Source organism: Glycine max, chromosome 11 (genome assembly GCF_000004515.6).
Source record: "Glycine max cultivar Williams 82 chromosome 11, Glycine_max_v4.0, whole genome shotgun sequence".
In the NCBI taxonomy this organism is placed as follows: domain Eukaryota; kingdom Viridiplantae; phylum Streptophyta; class Magnoliopsida; order Fabales; family Fabaceae; genus Glycine; species Glycine max.
The window spans coordinates 35,084,756-35,105,601 of record NC_038247.2 but is presented as its reverse complement, the minus strand read 5'-3'; the positions used below and the strand labels follow the sequence as shown (position 1 = coordinate 35,105,601).

Sequence of the window (20,846 nt, the reverse complement as noted above, 5' to 3'; positions counted from 1 at the left end):
GCAGCTAATGCTGCCAAGTTTGTAAAGCTATAACCAAAGCATACAGTTCGTTATCATAAGTTGAATAGTTAAGGGCAGCGACTCCTAACTTTTCACTAAAATAAGCAATCGGATGTCCCTCTTGCAACAAAACAGCCCCAATACCCACATTTGATGCATCACACTCAATTTCAAATGATTTTGCAAAATTAGGCATAGCAAGAATAGGTGCATTAGTTAACCTATGCTTGAGGGCAACAAAGGCATTTTCTTGTTTCTTACCCCATTTGAAACCCACATTCTTCTTAACAACTTCAGTTAGAGGTGCAACCAATGTACTAAAATCCTTAACAAATCTCCTATAGAAATTTGCTAAACCATGAAATCCCCTCACCTCACTCACAGTCTTAGGTGTTGGCCATTCTTGGATGGCCTTAACCTTTTCCACATCCACCCGTACTCCCTCAGCACTAACAACAAAACCCAGAAACACCACATGATCAGTACAGAATGAGCACTTTTCTTGGTTGGCATACAATTTTTATTTCCTAAGCACACTTAAAACAGATTGCAAATGTTCAACATACAAATGAAGACTAGTGCTATAGATAAGAATATCATCAAAGTACACCACCACAAATTTTCCAATAAACTCCCTTAAAACATGGTTCATCAATCTCATGAAAGTACTAGGTGCATTAGTCAAACCAAATGGCATAACCATCCACTCATACAAACCATATTTTGTTTTAAAGGCAGTTTTCCATTCATCTCCCTCTCTGATCCTAATCTGATTATAGCCATTTTTCAAATCAATTTTAGAAAACACACATGCATCATACAGTTCATCAAGAAGATCATCTAACCTGGGGATTGGGTGCCTATACTTGATAGTGATGTTGTTTATGGCTCTACAATCAGAACACATCCTCCATGAGCTGTCCTTCTTGGGTACTAGAATGATAGGTACAGCGCACAGACTCATACTATCTCTCACCCAACCCTTGCTCAGGAGTTCGGACACTTGCCTTTCGATCTCCTTAGTTTCTTGTGGGTTGCTCCTATAAGCTGGTTGATTGGGCAAGGACGCTCCTGGAATGAGATCAATGTGATGCTCAATTCCCCTCAATGGTGACAAACCATCCAGTACACTTGCTGGAAACACATCATCAAAATCCTGGAGAAGAGACTCAATACCATAAGGCAATTTAAATTCATCAAATTGGTTAGCATGCAACATTTGACGTTGACAAAACAATAAATAGAGGGGTTGTCTCGCGCAAAGCACCCTCCTTACCTCCCTTTTTGTTGCTATACAAAGTTGTTTGCCCTCAAGTGTTTCACTCTTTATGTTTTCTCTCTTTTCCCTCTCAAGTGTTTCACTCTTTTTGTTTTCTCTCTTTTCCCTGTCAAGTGTTTCACTCTTTTTCTTTCCCCTCTTTTCCTTCTCAAGTGTTTCACTCTTTTTCCTCTCAAGTGTCTCACTCCTTTTCTTTTCTCTCATTTTTATCTGATCCACACAAACCTCTCTCGGAGATAACGGTTTGAGAACAATTTTGTTGTCATCTTGCTTGAAAGAGATTTTGTTGGTGAAGCCATCATGCACTGCCTTGGTATCATACTGCCACGGTCTTCCTAACAGCACATGGGTCGCTTCCATTGGGACCATATCACACAACACCCTATCATTATATCTCCCAATGGTGAGACTCACCTCAACCTGTTGAGTCACTTTTACCTTTTCATCTTCACTAAGCCACTGAAGCTTGTATGGCCTAGGATGAGGTTTAGTTTCCAAATTCAGTTTGGTCACTGACCTGGAACTTGCAACATTGGTACAACTTCCTCCATCAACAATTAAAGAGCACAACTTACCATTAATGACACACCTGGTGTGGAAAATATTTTCTCTTTGGTTGTCATCCAGTGGCTGCATCTGATTTCCCAACAGCCTTCTCACCATCAGCATATCACCCTACATAGCTTCTTCCTCATACTCTTCTTCTTCCCCTTCTTCTTCACTGATTTCAGACTCACTAGTGACTTCTCCATCAGCCTTCATGATCATGGTCCTCCTGGTTGGACATTCAGAAGCAATATGTCCTCTGCCTAAGCATTTGAAGCATTTTATGTTTTTGGTTCCAATATTGGATGAGGAAGTGGAAGTGTTATGTTTGCTTCCACCAACACTGGATGCTGCTGACTTTCCATGTGGGGATGTTGCTGTTGGGCTGGATGAATTACCTCCCTCCTTCTTGGATCTGTTGGCCCAGTTCTGGTTGTACGTATTGGGTGAGTTCCTCCTTGCTGCACTTTTTCTTTTAATTTGTTATTCAACTCGTAGTGCCTTATGTAGCAGTTCATCCAACTCCACATACTCCTGTAATTCAATAACATCTCTGATTTCAGGGTTTAGACCATTCAGAAAACGAGCCATTGTGTCTTTGGATTCCTCTTTGATGTTGGCCCTCACTAACGCCATTTCCATCTCTTTATAGTACTCTTCCACAGTTAAATTCCCTTGGGACAACCTTTGGAGTTTTTATCGCATGGTTCTGTTATAGCTAGTGGGCACATACCTTTTTCTCATCACCCTTTTCATTTCAGTCCATGTATCTACCTCTTGCCCTCCCTCTCTTAGCATTTCTCTCTGGTTTTTATGCCACCAAACAAGGGCATAGTCAGAGAATTCAGCTACTGCTAGCTTGATTTTCTGCTCTTCAGTGTAGTCATTGCAGGCAAATACATGTTCAATCTTCATTTCCCAGTCCAGGTAGGCATCTGGATCACTTCTGCCTTTGAAGGGAGGAACATTGAGCTTTACTCCCTCAACCCGGTTTTGCCTCGGTTTGTCATTACCGCCATTATTACCTCTGTTCCCACCTGTAGTTCGTCTAGTATTCTGATTTGCTTGGTTCTCCAATAATTCTAGTCGTTCAAAGACCTCCTGATTGTTACGTGTAACACCCTGATATATATATATATATATATATATATATATATATATTCCTCTTGTAAGACTAAACTCAACCAGGGTAACACCCTGATATATATATATATATATATATATATATATATATATTAGTAATTATGTTTGATGTTTGATTATTTATTGTGTTATTTTTATCCGTAATTATTTTCAAAGAGGTTAATTTAGTTAATAGAAGGGTGTGGATAGATAAGAATCTAGCTTCTAAAAAGCCACGGGGAAGCTTCTTGAGGAAGCCTCTTAATGAAGCTTCTTGAGAAAGCTACATGAAGCTGCCTCGGTAACAATGCTGCCTAGCCTTCGTTAATCGTTGGATCTTCTCGAAATTTGGTCTGCAGCTTCACAAGACAAATGCCCATAATCTGACCGTTGGGATCTTTCAGAAGATTTCTGGAGTGTGCTCGAAGCTTCCGTTCCCGAGAGCATTTCTTATTTAAGCATTTCAGTCTTTGCTTTCGTGTAGCTTAGGAAAAACGCCATTTCTTCTCCTTTCTTTCTTCCAAAGCCATTTCTAACGTCCCAAGCACTTTCTCCATCACCACAATCACCATTAGCCACCACAAACCATCATTGTTCTCCATTGAAACCCCACACCGAGAGGAACCCTTCAACCGAAGCGGAATCTTCCAACTTGGCTTGCGGTTTCGGTAGAGAACGAAACCCTAATCTAACCTTTCATTTTCTTTCGAGGTAACCATGGTTCTACGCTTGTTTCTTTTTAGTTTCATCTTGTCTTTGCATCTTTTCTGACTTTGGAACCGTCATTGCATGTCTTATGTTTCCTTTGAAAAACCTTAGAGAAAGAGACTTTGTAAACGTTATCCTTTCATGAAATGCATGTTATTTTCATAACCTACACTGAACCCCGGTCACATTGGCATGGTCGAAATTTCCAAATGATGTTCCTTTGTAAAACCCGAAATGCTCTCAGTTCTTTCATGTAGTGATGTGGGTGTTTGACCCTGAGCACTGTTACTAGCTTTGTTTTCTGAAATCCATACTAAGTCTCATTTGTTTTGGCATGGTAGAGGCTTGCGTGGAATCGACGAGAAAGGACGAAAAAGAATCTTCAAGTGACGCGACGAGGAATCCGCGGGGTAGTTCACGATAGGTGATGGGAGTTTATTATAAAATTTACCGTTTTAACACCATAGTTAGGTCACGGAACCTAGCTATGAGGATATTTGTCTGTCCCTGTTGCATGCTGATTTTTCTTTTAAGAAAATTATGTTTTTGATGAATGGGATGTGATATATATATGTATTGTGATGAATGCTATTGTTGTGTTTGTTTGAATTGTGTTGTTTGAAGACCGTGAGTGTGAATCTCAGGCATAAAATATATATGTGTGTGTGTGTGTGTGTGTGCGAAATACGATTTGTTGTTGATGTTGCTATTGAGGATTTTAATTGATATGTGATGATTATGATGATATTGATTTGAGATGACGTTGTTAATAAAGACCATGTCAACATGAATTGTTATTATTGATGAATATGTGAATATGAAATGAGGTTGCTGTTGTTGTTGATAATGTCATTGAGATGAGATGATATTTATGTTGAGAATGACATGGAAATAGAATGTTGATTGATGTTGGAAATGCATTGGCATTTGCATGTTGTGTATGTTCGTGGGGGGCACTGTGCACTGACCTTCTAGGGTCTTTGGCACTAGCTTTTGGCCACGTTCATATGTTGTGTATGTTCATGGGGGGCACTGTGCACTGACCTTCCAAGGTCTTTGGCACTAGCTTTTGGCCACGATCATACGTCGTATGGAGTGTGTGTCATGGGGGGTAGAGTGCACTGACCTTGTCGGATGACCCAGACGTGGGTAACTAGTGTGGTTAAAGAATCTAAGCATTTCTAAGGGGATGCTTAGGTGCTTTAATTGGTCCATGGTCTTTGGCACTTAATTTTGGCTGTGATCATAGCTCATACGACACAGGAAATAGAGTAACTATGGCCAAGTGTACTTTGTACTAGGGGGTTGTCACCTGGTAGGGAACACCTTTGGGCTCCCAGGCTGATCACTTATGGGAGGGGGGCTGTTACGTGCACAACCGGGTGGTCTCGACAAACTCAGCACAGTTCCCTAAGTGAGAGTGTCGTGTGGACATGCTTAGGCTATTTCCTGATGTTCGGTTGTTGTTGGTACATACCACATTGCATCTGAGTGTTGAGTCAGGTGCATGCATCATTCTATGCAGTCTTGATTGGGTCCATGGATGGATGATGAGTAATTGTTGGATGTGGATGATGAATATTTGTTGGATATGAGTGTTGAATAATGATTCTTGTGTATGCTCATATGTTTGCGTATGTTCCTTGCTAATTGTGGTTATTTGGAATTGGTATTGATTCTTTTTATAATGAACTCACCCTTGCAATTTTGTATCGTGTGGTTGATACCTGTGATGATCACGAACCTTGTTCGTGGGAGCAGAATAACAGTGGCAAGGTGCAGGGAGTAAGATTTTGGTGAGGAGTCGCCGAGCCGACGTGATGACGTTGGCGTTATTTTGGGAGAGAGTAGTGTTTTGTAATCAACTCCTCTGTAGTTGGTTTTTAAGTTTTATTTTGTTGAGTTAAAGATGTAAAACTGGGATTTTAATTATATCTATGAACAAATTTAATTTTCGTTATGTGTATGACATGTACCGAATTATTGTTCCTATGTAATTATGCATATTCACTTAAGTAATGGCGTGTTGTTGGATGAATTTATGTTGTGACAAAATCACTTCTATTTTCATAAGCAAAAATTAAGGGTTTTTTTTTTATAAAAATTGAAATTATCGAATATTAGAGTGTGGATATCGTAGCGACGAGGCGGGTCGTTACATTACAATCCAACAAATGTTGCATCTGTGCGTTCATCGCGTCCAGTAACATACGCTGAGCTCCGTCCAACTGATGATACTCATCACCACCACTACCACCTGCTCCTGCTCCTGCCATGATTCAACAGAAAAGATTGCAGTAACAAATTATTAAGGTTTCAGGACCTCACCACACTCCACTCACGTGTTTATCTCTTAGATGGTAATACACTCGTGTTTGATGCTCTCAATAGGCTTTGGTGTAATGTATTCCCTCTTGCCCTTTACCACTCGTGTTCCCTCTTAAGTTCCTGGATGGACCAAATTGGACTCACAAGAAGGTTGCTGCAACAATGATTAGATGCATGAAGAAGTGACGCTTCAGAACTTGACACAATTAACAGAAATGCACTTAACAGTGACTATCCTAAACTAAACTGCACGCAAGCTTGGGAAAAGACATAAGAAGAAGTTTAAGGACATAAACAGAACACATAGATAGGATTGAAAACAAGGAAACTATGCAATCAATAGAGAAGAAGACACAAAAATAGCAAAATTGACTTACAAATTTCAAATGACCATAACTTTTGCTACAGATGTCCATTTGAGGCCCACTATATGTCAAAATGCTCAAAATTGAGAGGAGAATCCCTAGGCAACTCCTAAAGGGGATTTGGCCCCACAATTTTCCCAAAAAACGCCTCTAACTACCTTAATTTTGTGTTCAAAGATCAAACACCCAAATTTCTTCCAAACTTTTTTTTAACAGATGTCCAAATATTAGAATTCGTTCAATAGGCAATCAACATTAGGCAATTTGACAATTTAGCAATTCGGCAATTGGTCAATTTTTACCCAAACAGAATTCGAATAGGCTGAAACAAAAGTTATGAACAGAAGACAAAATACAATACGGAAACGATGAACAGTATGATAGAAGATAGAATACAATACGACAGGCACAAATAGAATACAATACGAAAACGAAAGCAATGACAGAAGACAAAACGAAAAAAAACAGAAGACAAACGAAATACGAACAGAGTAGCAACGACAAAACGAACTTGAACAATCAACGAAAATAAACAAAATTGACAATCAATGAAAATGACAATAGAACCTGTATCAAGTGCCGAAGCTCTGATACCAGATGACGTGAATCTTACGGGGCAGAACGTTTGACACAAGATTGTTGACGGAGAGGGACGCCACTTCCAGAGATGGAAGATAAGTCACGGTGACGCCACAAGGAAACAACCTTGATAAGTCAGAATTTGGTTCAGCAGGAACCCTGAGAGAAGCTTTCTCACGTATTTGAAAAGAATGTCAAAAGTCCCCTTTCATTCATTTTGACAAAAATACATATAGTTCACCAAACCCTAAAAAACGAAATAAATTGGTGTAGCTGAAAAGGCATAGGTTTCAGCCACAACCACCAATTTTATTTATTTAATTGCAAACATTAAATAATAAAATAAAAATAAAAATTATGGAAACATGGGCCTTCAATCATCATCAATGACAGCTATACAAATGACCAGCCTTGTCTCTATAACGTGTTTGGCTTGTTTAAGTCTGCCTCTGGTCATGGGCCCTTTAAGTGCTTCGTGGTCCTTACCCTTAGTTGTGTCCTCATCACAAGGGGGGCCCCACAACACATCAATTCTGATTTGGAATGGAGAAGTATTTATATTTTTAAATAAATCGTATTTTCATAAGTATATGTAAGTTATTATTTTCAGGAACGTCCTGAGTTGAAGTTATCCTCCCATGGAAGGAAGTTTGAGAAATTCCTTAGACACTGGCGATTAGGGACTTATATTTGCTTTTGCAGAGAGGTGACATAAGGAAACTAGTAGTTTCCATCTTCCTATAGGAGATGTCACAATCACCTTCGATGATGTGGCACCGTTGCTTCATCTGTCCATCACAAATGCTTTCCATAGCTTCGAGGGTCTTCATATGGACGAAGTTGTGTTTCTGTTAGTTGAATTGCTTGAAGTTAGTGCAGATGAAGCAAGAGTTGAGACAGTACAATGCCATGGGGCATATGTTCAGCTATTGTGGCTGCGAGACATTTATCATAGCGAATGTGATGCCGCACAGTGGACTGTAGCAGCTCAAGTATATTTGTTGCATATGGTAGGTTGCACTCTCTTTGCCAACAAGAGTGATACACACGTGCATGTGGTATTCTTGGATGACATTCATGACCTCACCCAAAGTGGAAGCTATACATGGGGAGCTACTACCCTAGTCCATATGTATGACAATTTGAATGATGCGTCTAAGAGCAACGCCAAACAACTTGCAGGATATAACACACTTTCACATGTAATTATAATTGAATTTAATTTTTTAGTTTTGTTATCTATTTTATGTTGACTATTGTTTTGATTTTTTTGTTTTCAAAATATGTGTAGTGTTGGATCTACGAGCATTTTCCTTTTGTTGCTGAGTCTATTGTTGCTGCTTATGATCAGAGGAAACCACATGCCTGCCACTGGAAGTCAGGGAAGACATTACCAGTGTCGACGTATCGAAAGCGTTTGCATAGATTGATGTCTGATGTTGTGTGCTGAATTCCTTATGGTGACCACCATGCAATTAGAGAATTCAAGCTGATTTCTATTTTCCGGACATATTCGATAGGGTCCATCTATTGTCATACACCGACCAGAGAGGGTTGTGCGACAGTTTAGGTATGTGCAGACCATTCCTCCACTCCCAATTACGTCAATGTTATGCATAGAAGATATTGATGATAAATGGATTCAGTTTTCTGAATATCTTACACCGGTGGGTCAGATATGTGTTGTGCCTGGACAATGTTTAGCAAATTACATGGAGTGATTCTACATGATTTCTCATCCTTTCATGAGTCTGGCACAACCTAGAGATCCACCTAGACATCCACTTGTCGTGCATGATGACACATTTGTTGAACCAGATATTCCTCAGCACCTGATGGCAACACCAGCTATGGACGAGGCACTTGCATATGCACCTGTTCATGTAGAGCATCCTCAACATGCAGTGGTAAAATATAAATTCAACTTACCCTGTTATTCATTTTATTTGAACATGTTCAACCACATGTGTACTTGTCTCAAAAAATGCCTTAATTTCAATGTGTTGCAGTATGATCATGTTGTTGATGACTTTCCAAACACTACATAGGTCTCCAAGACTATTCTGTAGTAGTCTTTTTAAGTCTCAATGAGCAAATTCAATCCTGCATATGAAATACATAAAAAATTAAACAAAGACAACTATTTTTATCCATTAAGTCATAAACCCTAAGCAAATTTTTTTTTACAATTTTCATACCTGTTTGTTGTTGTGTTTCCTAAGTACATCACTGTATTCGTCCAGGCTTTAACAAATTTTTCTCTGTGGGGAATTATCCATATCTGGTTGACATAATCAACAAACATTAGCCATGGTGAACAATTAATTTCAAACTTCTCAAGCCACTCATCGAACTCCTCCTTAGAAGGACAATCAACCAAATTCCCCCAAGCTTTCATGACATAATCACATGCATTTTTTGACTAACCGGGGATTTACACTTCGCCTTCACATTCTTATCAATGTGAAACTGACACAACAAGTTGGTACACTTAGGAAATACAATTTTCACTGCATTCATTAATGCTAAATCTTTGTCGGCAACAATAACTTCAGGGAGGACATCACGTCTAAGAAAAAGACCTCGAAACCGTTCTAGATCCCATACAACATTATTTAGATGTTCTCCCTCCAAATAGGAAAAACCAATAGAGAATGTCATCCCTATTGGTGTGACACCAACAAAGTCAAGTAATTGGAGCCAACACCTGTTTGTTTTGTAGGTACTATCTATCAAAAATACCAAATTGCAAGCATTGCATAACTTCACTGCATTAGGATGACACCAAAAGATATCTCGTACAACATCTTCATCCTTTAATCTATGCCAATGAATATACTGATCTCATTCAAGAAGCTTCATTAGTTGTTGCATTTTAGTATCACTACCGCTTATGGTAGAACAATATACACTTCTTGTATCATATATTTGCTTGATTGTTGTATAACTACTGACATTATGCTATTTCAACGTTAGTAAAATATTTCTTGGTTTTACCATTGACTTTGTCATATTAGCAATAATAATCTGTTTATCCTTAGTCAATCGACCAACGTATGGATGTCCAACTAATGAATTTTCCATTTCATGATTGTGACTCTCACACATTAACTTCACCATCCATCCTTGGCTTCCAACCACTAGTTTCCCACGCAGCTTACATTTCCTACTGTCAGTATTTGTTCTTACCAAATCTTTCTTCCTAGCCATATACTGACCACTTTTTTCACAACCAATTAAGACAAATGATGTCCTTCCTCTCATACTAGTGTTTGTGATTGATCTCATAATGACTAATGTGAATGTATGAATACATTCACATTAAGTTGTAAGGATTTCTGAACACATGGGATGGGTTTCCCTGTGTGGTTCAGACTTTGTAAATGGATTTTTACAAAGGGAGTGGAAAATCTCAAGTGGGTTGCTTGAGTACTGGACATAGGCACGAACTTTGCCGAACCAGTATAAAAACTGTGTTTGCATTCTCTCTTCCCTTATCTCATTTATTTTGTTGCAATCAATTTTGTCTTTCATGTTTAAAGAACATTATTAAATTGATTGTTGTTTTTTCTGCATTCTAAGCCTATCCCTCTTAAGTTATTGAGGCCGCTGGACTAACAAGTGGTATCAGAGCAGGATTCTTGTATAAAGTTTAATAACTTCAAGAATAGATATGGCCTCATCCAACTTTCCATTTCTTGAGGGAAATTCTATCAATAGGCTTTTATGTTCAATGGTGAGGGTCATCATTATTGGAAAACCCGAATGCAGATCTTTATAGAAGCCATAGATTTAAAGATATGTGAAGCCATTAAATTTGATCCCTTTATTCCTACAATGGTAGAGAGAAATGCAACTATAAAAAAAATAAAGAAGAAGATGATGATGAAAAAAGAAAGAAGAAGATTCCTCCTTAGCCCCAAAATGTTGAATGCAATCAATATGGGCACATGAGATTCAATTGTCTTGTCTTCAAAAGAAGAACAAAAAATCTGACAAGAGGAATTTCAAAGAGAAGAAAGAAAAGAAAGGATACATTACTTGGGAAGATAATGTCATAAATTCTTCAAGTGATTCAGAGAATAAAATCATAAGTCTGGGTATCATGATGAAAGACTATGAAAATGAAGAAGAGCAAAGTCGATACATTGATAACAATTTCTCCAAACACATGGCATGCATCAAAGTTTATTCATATTTCTCCCCAAGTTAAGTGAATATGTAATTTATGAAGACAACAAACAAAGGACACTTGATCAACAAGCCCAACAAGTGATATCAAATGATACTAACAGGTCACTTGTCTTTGATTGATTACTTTTGATGCTTGTTTTCTACTTGAGTTTAGATTGTCCTTGACGATTGTGATTGAATTTGATTGATTGTGTTTTTTTGATGTGTTTGTTTTTGTTTGATTGATATTCAATATTTGTTAGTTTGATTGATTGATTATATTTTATATTTGATTAATTGTGTTTGATGATTGTTTTTTATTGAGTTTTGATTGTCTTTGATGATTGTTTTTTATTGTGTTTTGTTGATTGCTTTTGATTGATGCGTTATTGTACTTGTTTTTGCTTGATTAATATTGAATGATTGTTTTAATACCTTTTGATATCGCTTGATTCTCATACATTGCAACAAGTGGTAACATTTTTCTCCTCTCTATTCATGATTTTTTTTATGTTGACAAATGGGGAGAGATAGATAAAAGATATATGAAATCTTTATGAGACAACTTTTTATATATGAAATCTATGAAATCTTCAACTGTCTCATATAAGCAATCATTGCAAAACAAAAGGGGGGGGGGGGTAAAACTATATACAAATGGATATTTTTTGTTGTTGTTGCTCCTAACCTACAGGTGGTTGTCATCATCAAAAAGAGAGAGAATGTAAATCATGCAGGTTTTGATGATGTCAAAAAGAATTTTCTTGATAATGAGCGTCATCATAAAAAAGGGGGAGAATGTGGATCATGCATTGTTTTGATGATGTCGAAAAGAAATCACTTGATTGTCATCATAAAAAAGGGGGAGAATGTGAATGTATGAATACATGAATTTTGATGATGCCAAAGAAGAATCAAACAAGGCCGCTTCAAAGGATAAGCATTTGCTTCAAGATTAATTCAAGATTGCTTCAACAAACAAAACCTTGTTTCAAGATTCACTAAAGATCAAGTCTTGCCTTAAAACAAAGTGTTTCAAAGTCATGCAAGGCTCTGGTAATCGATTACCAGAAGGGAAGAATGAAAAAGAGATGTTGAAAAGGGTTTTGAATTTGAATTTTGAACATGTAATCAATTACCATATGTTTGTAATCGATTACTAGTAACGGAACTCTGGAAATTCAAATTCAAAAATCGTAACCCTTCAAAATATAATTGTGTAATCGATTACCATAAACCTGTAATCGATTACTAGTGAGAAAACTTCAGAAAAGCTTTTTGAAAAGACACATCTCTTCAAACCATTTTGAAAAGGCACGAAGGGCCTATATATATGTGTGTTTGACTTCAAAAAGAAATGAGAGAGTTTTGCTTGTTAAAAATATCTTATCCTCTCAAAAGGAAATGAGAGAGATTCCAAGAGAACTTCATTGCCAAATGCTCTCTCAAAAGAAACTCTTGGACAAACACTTGCAAATCCATTAAGAGTTTCTCCATGGACTTCAATTGTAATATCCTTCTCTTCAAGAGAAAATTCTTCTTTCTTTCTTCTCATTCAAAGAGATTGATTAAGGGACTGAGGGTCTCTTAAGTTGTAAGGATTCTGAACACAAGGGATGGGTTGTCCCTATGCGGTTCAAACTTTGTAAACGGATTTTTACAAAGGGAGTGGAAAATCTCAAGTGGGTTGCTTGGGTACTGGACGTAGGCCCGGGCTTTGTCGAACCAGTATAAAAACTGTGTTTGCATTCTCTCTTCCCTTATCTTATTTATTTTGTTGCAATCAATTTTGTCTTTCATGTTTAAAGAACATTATTAAATTGATTGTTACTTCTTTTGCATTCTAAGCCTATCCCTCTTAAGTTATCGAGGCCGCTGGACTAACAACTACTACAAAACCAATTTCATAAGCAATATTTCTAGCCCAATTCAAAACATCATCACAAGTAGTAAACACTTACAATGCAATCCAAACATCTTTAGTCTTCAAGAGACATTCAATAACTTACTTTAACAACAAAAAATCATATTAATACCTGAAAAGTATTGAAGGTGCCAGAACATTCAATATGTTCTGATTTCACTTCATCTTCTTTTTGTTCATTTATATCAACTTCTTTAGACATTATATTATCATACACCCACTGATCTTCGTCAATCTTAACAAGATATTGAAAATTTTCAATCACAAACAAACGACCTCTAACTACATCATACATATATTACCACACAATTTTTTTATTTTTTAATTGCATTTAATAATATAAAACATTAAAATCGATAATTGTATATATATATATTAAAAAACCAATAATATCAAGTTTCTCTACTTAAAATTCATAACCATATAATACATGAAAAAATGATAACCTAACCATATATACAAAAATAAATAATATTATTGAACTTAATTGTAATTCATCAAATTATAAGCACAAAAAAACTACCAATTTCAAAGCACAACGACTCAAATAAATTATAAGTGTAAATTATTTTACAATTAATACCACTTCTAAAATATATAAAAAATACTTACAAATTAATTATCAAATTATACTTATTTAAAAACATTTAAAATAACAATGCTAATTACATTGAAAATAAACAATAAAATATATTTAAAAAAAACTAAAATTATCTTACAGATTAACAATCTGTAAATATTATATAACTCACGGATTCTTAATCTATAAGTGTTATACGCAGGAAAAAAAATTATCAAAGACACCAACCACCACTACAACCATCACTTGTTGACGTATTTCTGTAAGACTTTCACCTCAACTAAAGCGGACACAATGAACCTCTCCTCTCATAAAAATGAAAAAAAAATGAAACCAACAGAATGAATGAATTAGTCAAGAACGTGAAAGAAAAAATTAAAAGGAAGAAGAGCACACAGGAATATTGTAATATTATTGGGTACGCAAATAATATGAGTGGTGCACAAAGAAACAGCCTTGGAACCGCATCAGAAACTCTCTATAGTTATAAGCATGTCTTTGCTAACGTTTCCCATATTAGTTCTACATCAAAGGCCAACTTGACGTGGATTTATCCTCTGCGCAAGTGTTCCAAAATACGCATTTAAAGTATATATAAAATGGTTTGATTTTACATTTCTTTATACTCCTTTTTTTTGGTTGTGATCATTGAATAAACTATAATCTGAAAAAAAATGCAGGGAACATGTACCCATTTCTGTAGGATGTTATGCCAACGGAAATAAAAGAGACTTGAGAAAACAAAATTACACTAAGTGCTACGCAGTGCCCTTTCTTAGCAAAAGAAAGCATGGTGTTAATTTTGAGGAGACTTCATTAAAATAAGTAAATAAGTGGATCTTGCACCGTAATGAGATATTTTTTTGTTAACTACCATGATGAGTATATTTTTAAAAAATTACAAAAATGGATAAATTGTATTTTGAAGTACGATTTCATTGTAAGTAAATCGTGCTTCAAAATACAATTGTTTTTCAAAAAATTATTACATTAAAATCATATATATACATACGATTTCAGTTTTTTTATTTATTAAAAGTTATAATTATATATGCACATATGATTTCAACATGTTTTTTTTATAATTATTTTAGAAAACATGTATTAAAAAATATTTTAAACAAATAAAGAGTGAAATCGTGTTTTGATATAAGATTTCTTTATTGCAAAATTGTATATCAAAATACAATTTACCCATTTTTGATTTTTTTTTAAAAAAAATATACCCATTATGGCACTTTTTTTAAAAATCTATCCATTTTCGTAATTAACCCTAAATAAGTGAGCTATATACAGATTAAAGGTAACAGTAAATTTCGTGATTCTTAAATTGACTTTTGTCTTTTTCATAAGATATCCTCTGAAGGGAAGAAATCTTCAAGCTAAATTGTCATATATACCATCAACACCATGCAGAGATAGGTATTGAAACATGCTAACTTATTATCTGAAGTGGAATCCAAACACGTTATGCTCATGGCCTAAGTTACGGCTAAAAGGTGGATGCTTAGAAACTATATATTTTTACATGAGTGTTTTCTATTCCTTGATTCCAAGTTTAAACCCCAATGACATCAGCATATACACGTAGAGAGATAGATAAATCAAGAATTCCTACTAATTTTTGCTTTCAGCATAATACTCTCATCATGTATGAAATATTGTTGGAAAACCACCTTAGGCTATAAGCAAATAAGAGTGTGTCGAAGTACCGCATTGTGACAAATAACATGGGTAAGAAAAAAAAAAAAAGACACATTGAAATCCTATATTGACTAGAAATAATATTAAGATAGGAAGAAAATAAAGAAGAACCAAATTAGATCTGCATAAGATGATCTTGATATCAGCTAACTAAATCTCCTAGAATCAAATCAAATCAGATTTGGATTTTAACTACCTAAATGTCTAGTATCCTTATTTGAAATTTTACATATAGCTGTCATCAGATACTACCTTCAGTCTTTTAACACGTGATAGTGGTGTAAAAATAAACAATCACTTGTTTCTTATAAAAAGGACCAGAGGCAATAACATGTAAGTGAGCAGCATACATAGTGATTCATCAAATCAGTAAATGAGCATCATAAAGATAGAGCACTGAAGGCAAGAGCATCAGATATACTCCAAACAATATTATGTGTAATAACCCTCTTTTTTGAGGCTGCAAGATACATATCGTATCCAGCCATTGTACAAAATTACGGATTGTAATTTGCAAAACAATTTTGTATTTTCAACATTTCAAAAGATTCTTCTATTGACCACTGCTTGTAGCATTTTCTTTCCTCAAAGCTCGCAACTGTTCCTTCAACTTTTTGCTCTCTTCAAAGTTAGCCTTCCGCTTCAAAGCTTTCTGTTGGAAAACAACAGTTACCCTTAAGATCAAACAAATCAACAAAATAGAAAGAGATAAAAAAAAAAAGAAAAAGAAAATCTCACCTCTTCTCTGAAACAACGATCCAATTTTATTTTCAAATCAGTACATTCACCAAAGAATTTTGCAATAGGATGTTCTATATGACACTTTTGAAACTGTTCAATAATCTGCATAAAGGCACAGTCTAAATTAAAATACATATACTGCTTCACATTTGCAAGATCCATTATGATCACTTTCAGGACCAAAGGAAAATTTATTGATCTGAAATTCTAAATTTACGACGAGATTCCTAAATCCACTGTGGACCGCAAAGTCATGCAAAAGGAGATTGAAGCACTTTGCCATCAAAGCTCCATTCCATTTTTTTTTTTAAAATAAGGCTCCACATAGCCATGGCAACTTTGTAAGTTCGTAAGCTAATTTTAACTTGTAAAAAAATTCATTTTTTATTTATTTTCTTCTCATGAATTCTTACAAATAAGTTTATCTAAATAGTCCATAAACAAAGTCCTCTATTTCTAGGATTAGGATCAAATATCCTACAGCTAGCCATTATCCCATGATAATACTAATATTCAAAAACAATAATAAGAGTAAATAATTTTAATATTTTTTATAAAATAGAATGATGAAACAAACTCACTTCAGCACACATTGGGTGTTTGTGCAATGTTAAAGGAGGATGCATCTTCCGACAACCAAATCAATCTGCAATACCTTCTCTTGCACTACAACCACGCCACTGTTATGTTCCCTTCACAGTACCAAACAGCATCTATAAACAAAAAAAAATTGAAATCGACCCAGAAGAAATCCATTGCAAAAGATGATAACTTAGAAACCCTACATAGAGCATGCTGGGAGGAAGACGGTAACTAACCGCTGTGGTTTTATTGAATTGTGTTGCAGGATAGAAATTTGGGGTGATGTTGCAGTTTAGGCTTATTCAGTTCTGTTTTTGCATACAACTTCAATTTGAAATTAAATGAAGGAGTAACGTTTTCGTGGTGCCACGCCCACCACCTGTTTGATACACAATCCCTTCCTATTTCTTTCCAGCAATCACGGTCACAAGTGTGTGTGACTTTGAAATTAATAAAGACTAGAGAAAATGAGAAGTGAACTTACGAAATCAAAATTTGAGATCCAACTCGAAGGCTCTAATCAGAGTTTCCAAACGCAACGTAACGCAGTGCTGGAAGAAGATACAATACAAGGTGGAGTCAGCGGAAGACACAGGCACAGCACAGCCTAGAAATGTCATTTTCTTTTTCGTATATTGTTTTAATACATAAACATAAATAAATATTTTTGGGCTGAACACAAGCAATTTTTTTTTCTCAAACGAACGCGTTACAGAAAATTAAGGCTTTTACTTCCTGCACCCCCAAACTATTTGATCGAACACAAATACCCCTGCCTCTCTCAAGCAAGTCCGGCCTCCACTCAATACCATGTTGACACAAACACCACTGCCGCAACCACCCAACACCACCGTCAATGATGCCAAGGACCCTAATGCACAAAAAAGAAACACAGGTGGAGTTGAGAATGAAAGAGAAATATAAAACTTGACCATATTCTAGAAAGGTCATTTCAGAATATACTTATTATATATATATATGGAAAGGCCTTTTTGAAATATGCTAATTTTTATTTATAATTTTAAAAAGGCCTTTATCGTAGTATAAAAACATAATTTTGAAAAGACTTTTCTAAGAGTATAAAAAAATCAATTTATTCCAAAAATACCTTTCTAAAATTATATTTTTAGATTTCTGGAAAGGCTTTTCTAAAAGTATGTTTTTATACTTCCGAACAGGCACTACTAAAAAAAATCTTTTTTACGATGCAATACTTACCATGGTCATTAAATAACTGTTTTTGTTTGTATAACGGTGACAATTTTATAAATATTGTGAATTATTCAAAAAATGATTGTAGCGAAACCGTCTTTGAATGTTAGCAATTTTAATTTTATATATCCCTTGCGTCTGTTCTTCTTTCACAAACTTTGTGTTCGTTCCTCTTCTTCTCGCTCAGTGTTCTCTTTCTTCTTCTTTCCTCTTCCCTTTTCCCTCTCTCCACCTTCTCCCCGACACGACCACCACCCCCAACTCCACATTCCTCCTCCGCCCCCATTCTCCTATCCTCCAGTGGAACCGTTAAAACCCTAACCCCCAAAAAACCCAAACCCCCCACTGTTTGGGCTTCTCGGTGGCTGCCATTGATGCCGACGCTGGCTTTCACAACTTTGACCTCATCCTCAAACTCGAGAACCACGTCAACTACACCGTCATCGAGGTCCTCAACGGTGATTGCCGCCTCGGCCAATCCCTCGTCCGCGACAAGCGCTAGTCCAACTTTCAGAGCAATGTAGCGACTCTGCGAAAGTGAGTCAGGGAGAGGTTTGTCTGAGGCAGTGAAAGAGATTCAGACTTGAATTTTTCTAGGTCATGGCTAGAATTCCTTTTTTTCTTAATTTTTTTTTATAAATTTTCTCTGATGGGTTGTGTTTCTTTCGATCTCACTAGGGTGCAAACCCGCGCTGTATTTCTTTCTTTTCATTCTAGCGTGGAGGTGAGTTCTACTGTTTAGGTGCAGAAATAGTGGGAAATTATGAATAAAGCAAGCTTGGTGGGTGGCATTATGATTGAAACTAAGCAAGTGGATAGCATAATGATTAAAGCAAAGACCACTCTTTCCTCGGGTTATATTTGGTTGCTTGGCTTTGTCCTTTTTTCCTTGTCCTCAGCATAGACAATAATATGAGTAATAGAGAACAAAATATTTGTCGAGTGATACGCCGCTCAGAAAAGCGATAGATAGGGAAACAGCGAAGGGGTAGGCAATATTTTGTGGTTAGGATAAGGTGGGTGGTTGTAGAAGCTTTGGTGAACAACAGCTGTGGTGTGTTGAGGAATAATTAATTACTCATAAAACACACAATTGATTTCCGTCGAACAAATTTATTGTAGATTTGTGACACAAAAATTGGAAGCTCAATCTTCATTTATGGCCAATTTTGTTTTGTTACAGCTGAGTTTGTGACAGGATCAATAGCATGGCTTGGCAGAGGTCTGTCCTGAATTTGTGCATAGAGAAGAGAAAGCGATGACAGACCCTCTTTTGATTTAACTCCAGCCCAGGTAATTTTTTTTGTGATTTAATTACTGAAGCAGTAATTTGATAGTACTCATTAGGTAATTCTATTAATTTTTCTCTTGGCATCTTCCTCCAAAAAATAAATAAATAAACAAACAAACAAACGAAATTTTATAATGTGACTTTGTTGATGATGTGCTTCTTCTTTAAATGAGATAAGCTTCTTTTGAACTATTTGCAGAAACCAAAGCCTTTTCAGAATTTCATACGATAAAAACATAGAGCTATAAATTCTTATTGAAACATCTACCTTTTTACCATATATAAAAAATAAAATTCAATTGTATTTCGGACTATGTGTTTTGTTTATTGTTTCTGGAAATTTCACTCATTTTGAAAAAAAATTGTAGTCACGTACAATTTATAGCTTGGTCTGAACTTGTAACGGCTTCTTTGACACCCATGTTTCACATGCTTGGTTTTTTTGTTGTCTTATAATGTTTGCTTGTGTTGCATACCTTGTGAGATCAAAATAGCATTTCACTCTCTACTTATTCTTTCTATTAAATATTGTTTATAACTATGGCATGACTAATTCTTAGTGTCGAATCTTCAATTCTCAGGAGGAGTGCTTACAGAGGCTACAGAATCGCATTGATATTCCATGTGATGGTTCTATCCCTGAGCACCAGGTACTCCTTCTATTGTTATTTTTCAAGTTGTTGTGAGTTGTATGGCAATAACTTTGAAGTTTATCAAAGACTTTAAGCCATGTACACATAACTTTATGTGCTGCCTTTGTCTTACCATGTGTGCAATCATTATCTCTCAAGAATGTAATTTAGATTTGCTTTTGATGCATTGCCTTAGGATGCCCTAAGAGCTTTATGGAGTGCTGCATTTCCTAAAGAAGAACTCCATGGTTTGATTTCTGAGCAGTGGAAGGATATGGGTTGGAAAGGGAAGGATCCATCAATAGATTTTAGGTAGATATTATTCTAGATGTTTTAATCTTTATGCCATATATTGTCTTTAGTGGAACTACTTGTTGTTAATAATGTCTAAATGTGTATATTTGGTAGGGGTGGTGGTTTCATATCATTGGAGAATTTGTAGTTTTTTGCTAGGAATATCCCGGTAGTTTTTTTTGCTCAGCAAAATTAAGTTTATATATATAAATAAAGAGTACCAGAGGTACCAAATTACATAATAAGATTAGGTGCACAACTGGTTCCCAATGCTAGCCTTAACATATAGGGAACCATCTGAACCCAATACAAGTGTTTTGAGTGATCTGCACTTATATATGCAGATCTCTACAATTGACATCCTTACAAAATTACCCAAAAGCATCTCTCAAGTGAGTTGACCAGTAGTTAAATTGCATTCCAAAATCTTTCTCTATGGTTTTAAGCCAGGACCAGATTAGTAGTATTGCATCATCCAGGACTTTAGTTCCATCAAAGGATTGGTTTTCAAAAACCAACCCATTTCTGTGTTGCCAGATGATCCATGTTAATGCCACTCACCAACATTTCCATCTTGAATCTTTAATTCCATCAGCCATCCCTCTATTGTGTTGTAAGAAGTGGTCTTTCAGATTTCTTGGGAAAACACCCACAATATTCACCCATGTCCATGATTCCTACCATAAGGGGAGTGTGTGGCTACAGTTGAAGAATAGATGAGCTGCATCTTCCTTCTTAGTGTTGCACAGTGAGCAAAGTGAGTCATTGAGCTCCACCTGTCCCCTT

At 36.0% G+C, this 20,846-nt stretch overlaps 2 protein-coding genes and 1 long non-coding RNA gene across 13 annotated transcripts; 2 read left to right on the top strand and 1 right to left on the bottom strand.

Moving 5' to 3' along the window:
- The first annotated feature begins 7,757 nt into the window (after positions 1 to 7,757).
- Positions 7,758 to 8,648, top strand: LOC102664857 (protein MAIN-LIKE 1-like). The gene is made up of 3 exons (XM_006591717.1): positions 7,758 to 8,129; positions 8,219 to 8,368; positions 8,448 to 8,648. Exons 1-3 carry the CDS (start codon positions 7,758 to 7,760, stop codon positions 8,646 to 8,648), a joined length of 723 nt encoding a protein of 240 aa, XP_006591780.1.
- A 7,078-nt stretch (positions 8,649 to 15,726) lies between these two features.
- Positions 15,727 to 17,552, bottom strand: LOC100789163 (COX assembly mitochondrial protein 2 homolog). Of its 11 annotated transcripts, none has more exons than XM_006591233.4 (6): positions 17,364 to 17,549; positions 17,116 to 17,182; positions 16,868 to 17,038; positions 16,631 to 16,762; positions 16,047 to 16,151; positions 15,727 to 15,960 (listed from the first exon to the last, which is right to left on the bottom strand). In XM_006591233.4, exons 4-6 carry the CDS (start codon positions 16,673 to 16,675, stop codon positions 15,862 to 15,864), a joined length of 249 nt encoding a protein of 82 aa, XP_006591296.1. In that variant the 5' UTR covers positions 16,676 to 16,762; positions 16,868 to 17,038; positions 17,116 to 17,182; positions 17,364 to 17,549; the 3' UTR covers positions 15,727 to 15,861. The 11 variants fall into 11 exon arrangements, with proteins under 11 accessions (XP_006591296.1, XP_006591297.1, XP_040862805.1 ...); XM_006591234.4 differs by having other exon boundaries at positions 16,868 to 17,032; XM_041006871.1 differs by having other exon boundaries at positions 16,868 to 17,010.
- Positions 17,553 to 18,027: 475 nt separating this feature from the next.
- LOC112998396 (uncharacterized) lies at positions 18,028 to 20,066 on the top strand. The gene is made up of 3 exons (XR_003263471.2): positions 18,028 to 19,136; positions 19,716 to 19,784; positions 19,963 to 20,066. It is a non-coding gene; the product is annotated as an uncharacterized lncRNA (long non-coding RNA).
- The last annotated feature ends 780 nt before the right edge of the window (positions 20,067 to 20,846 follow it).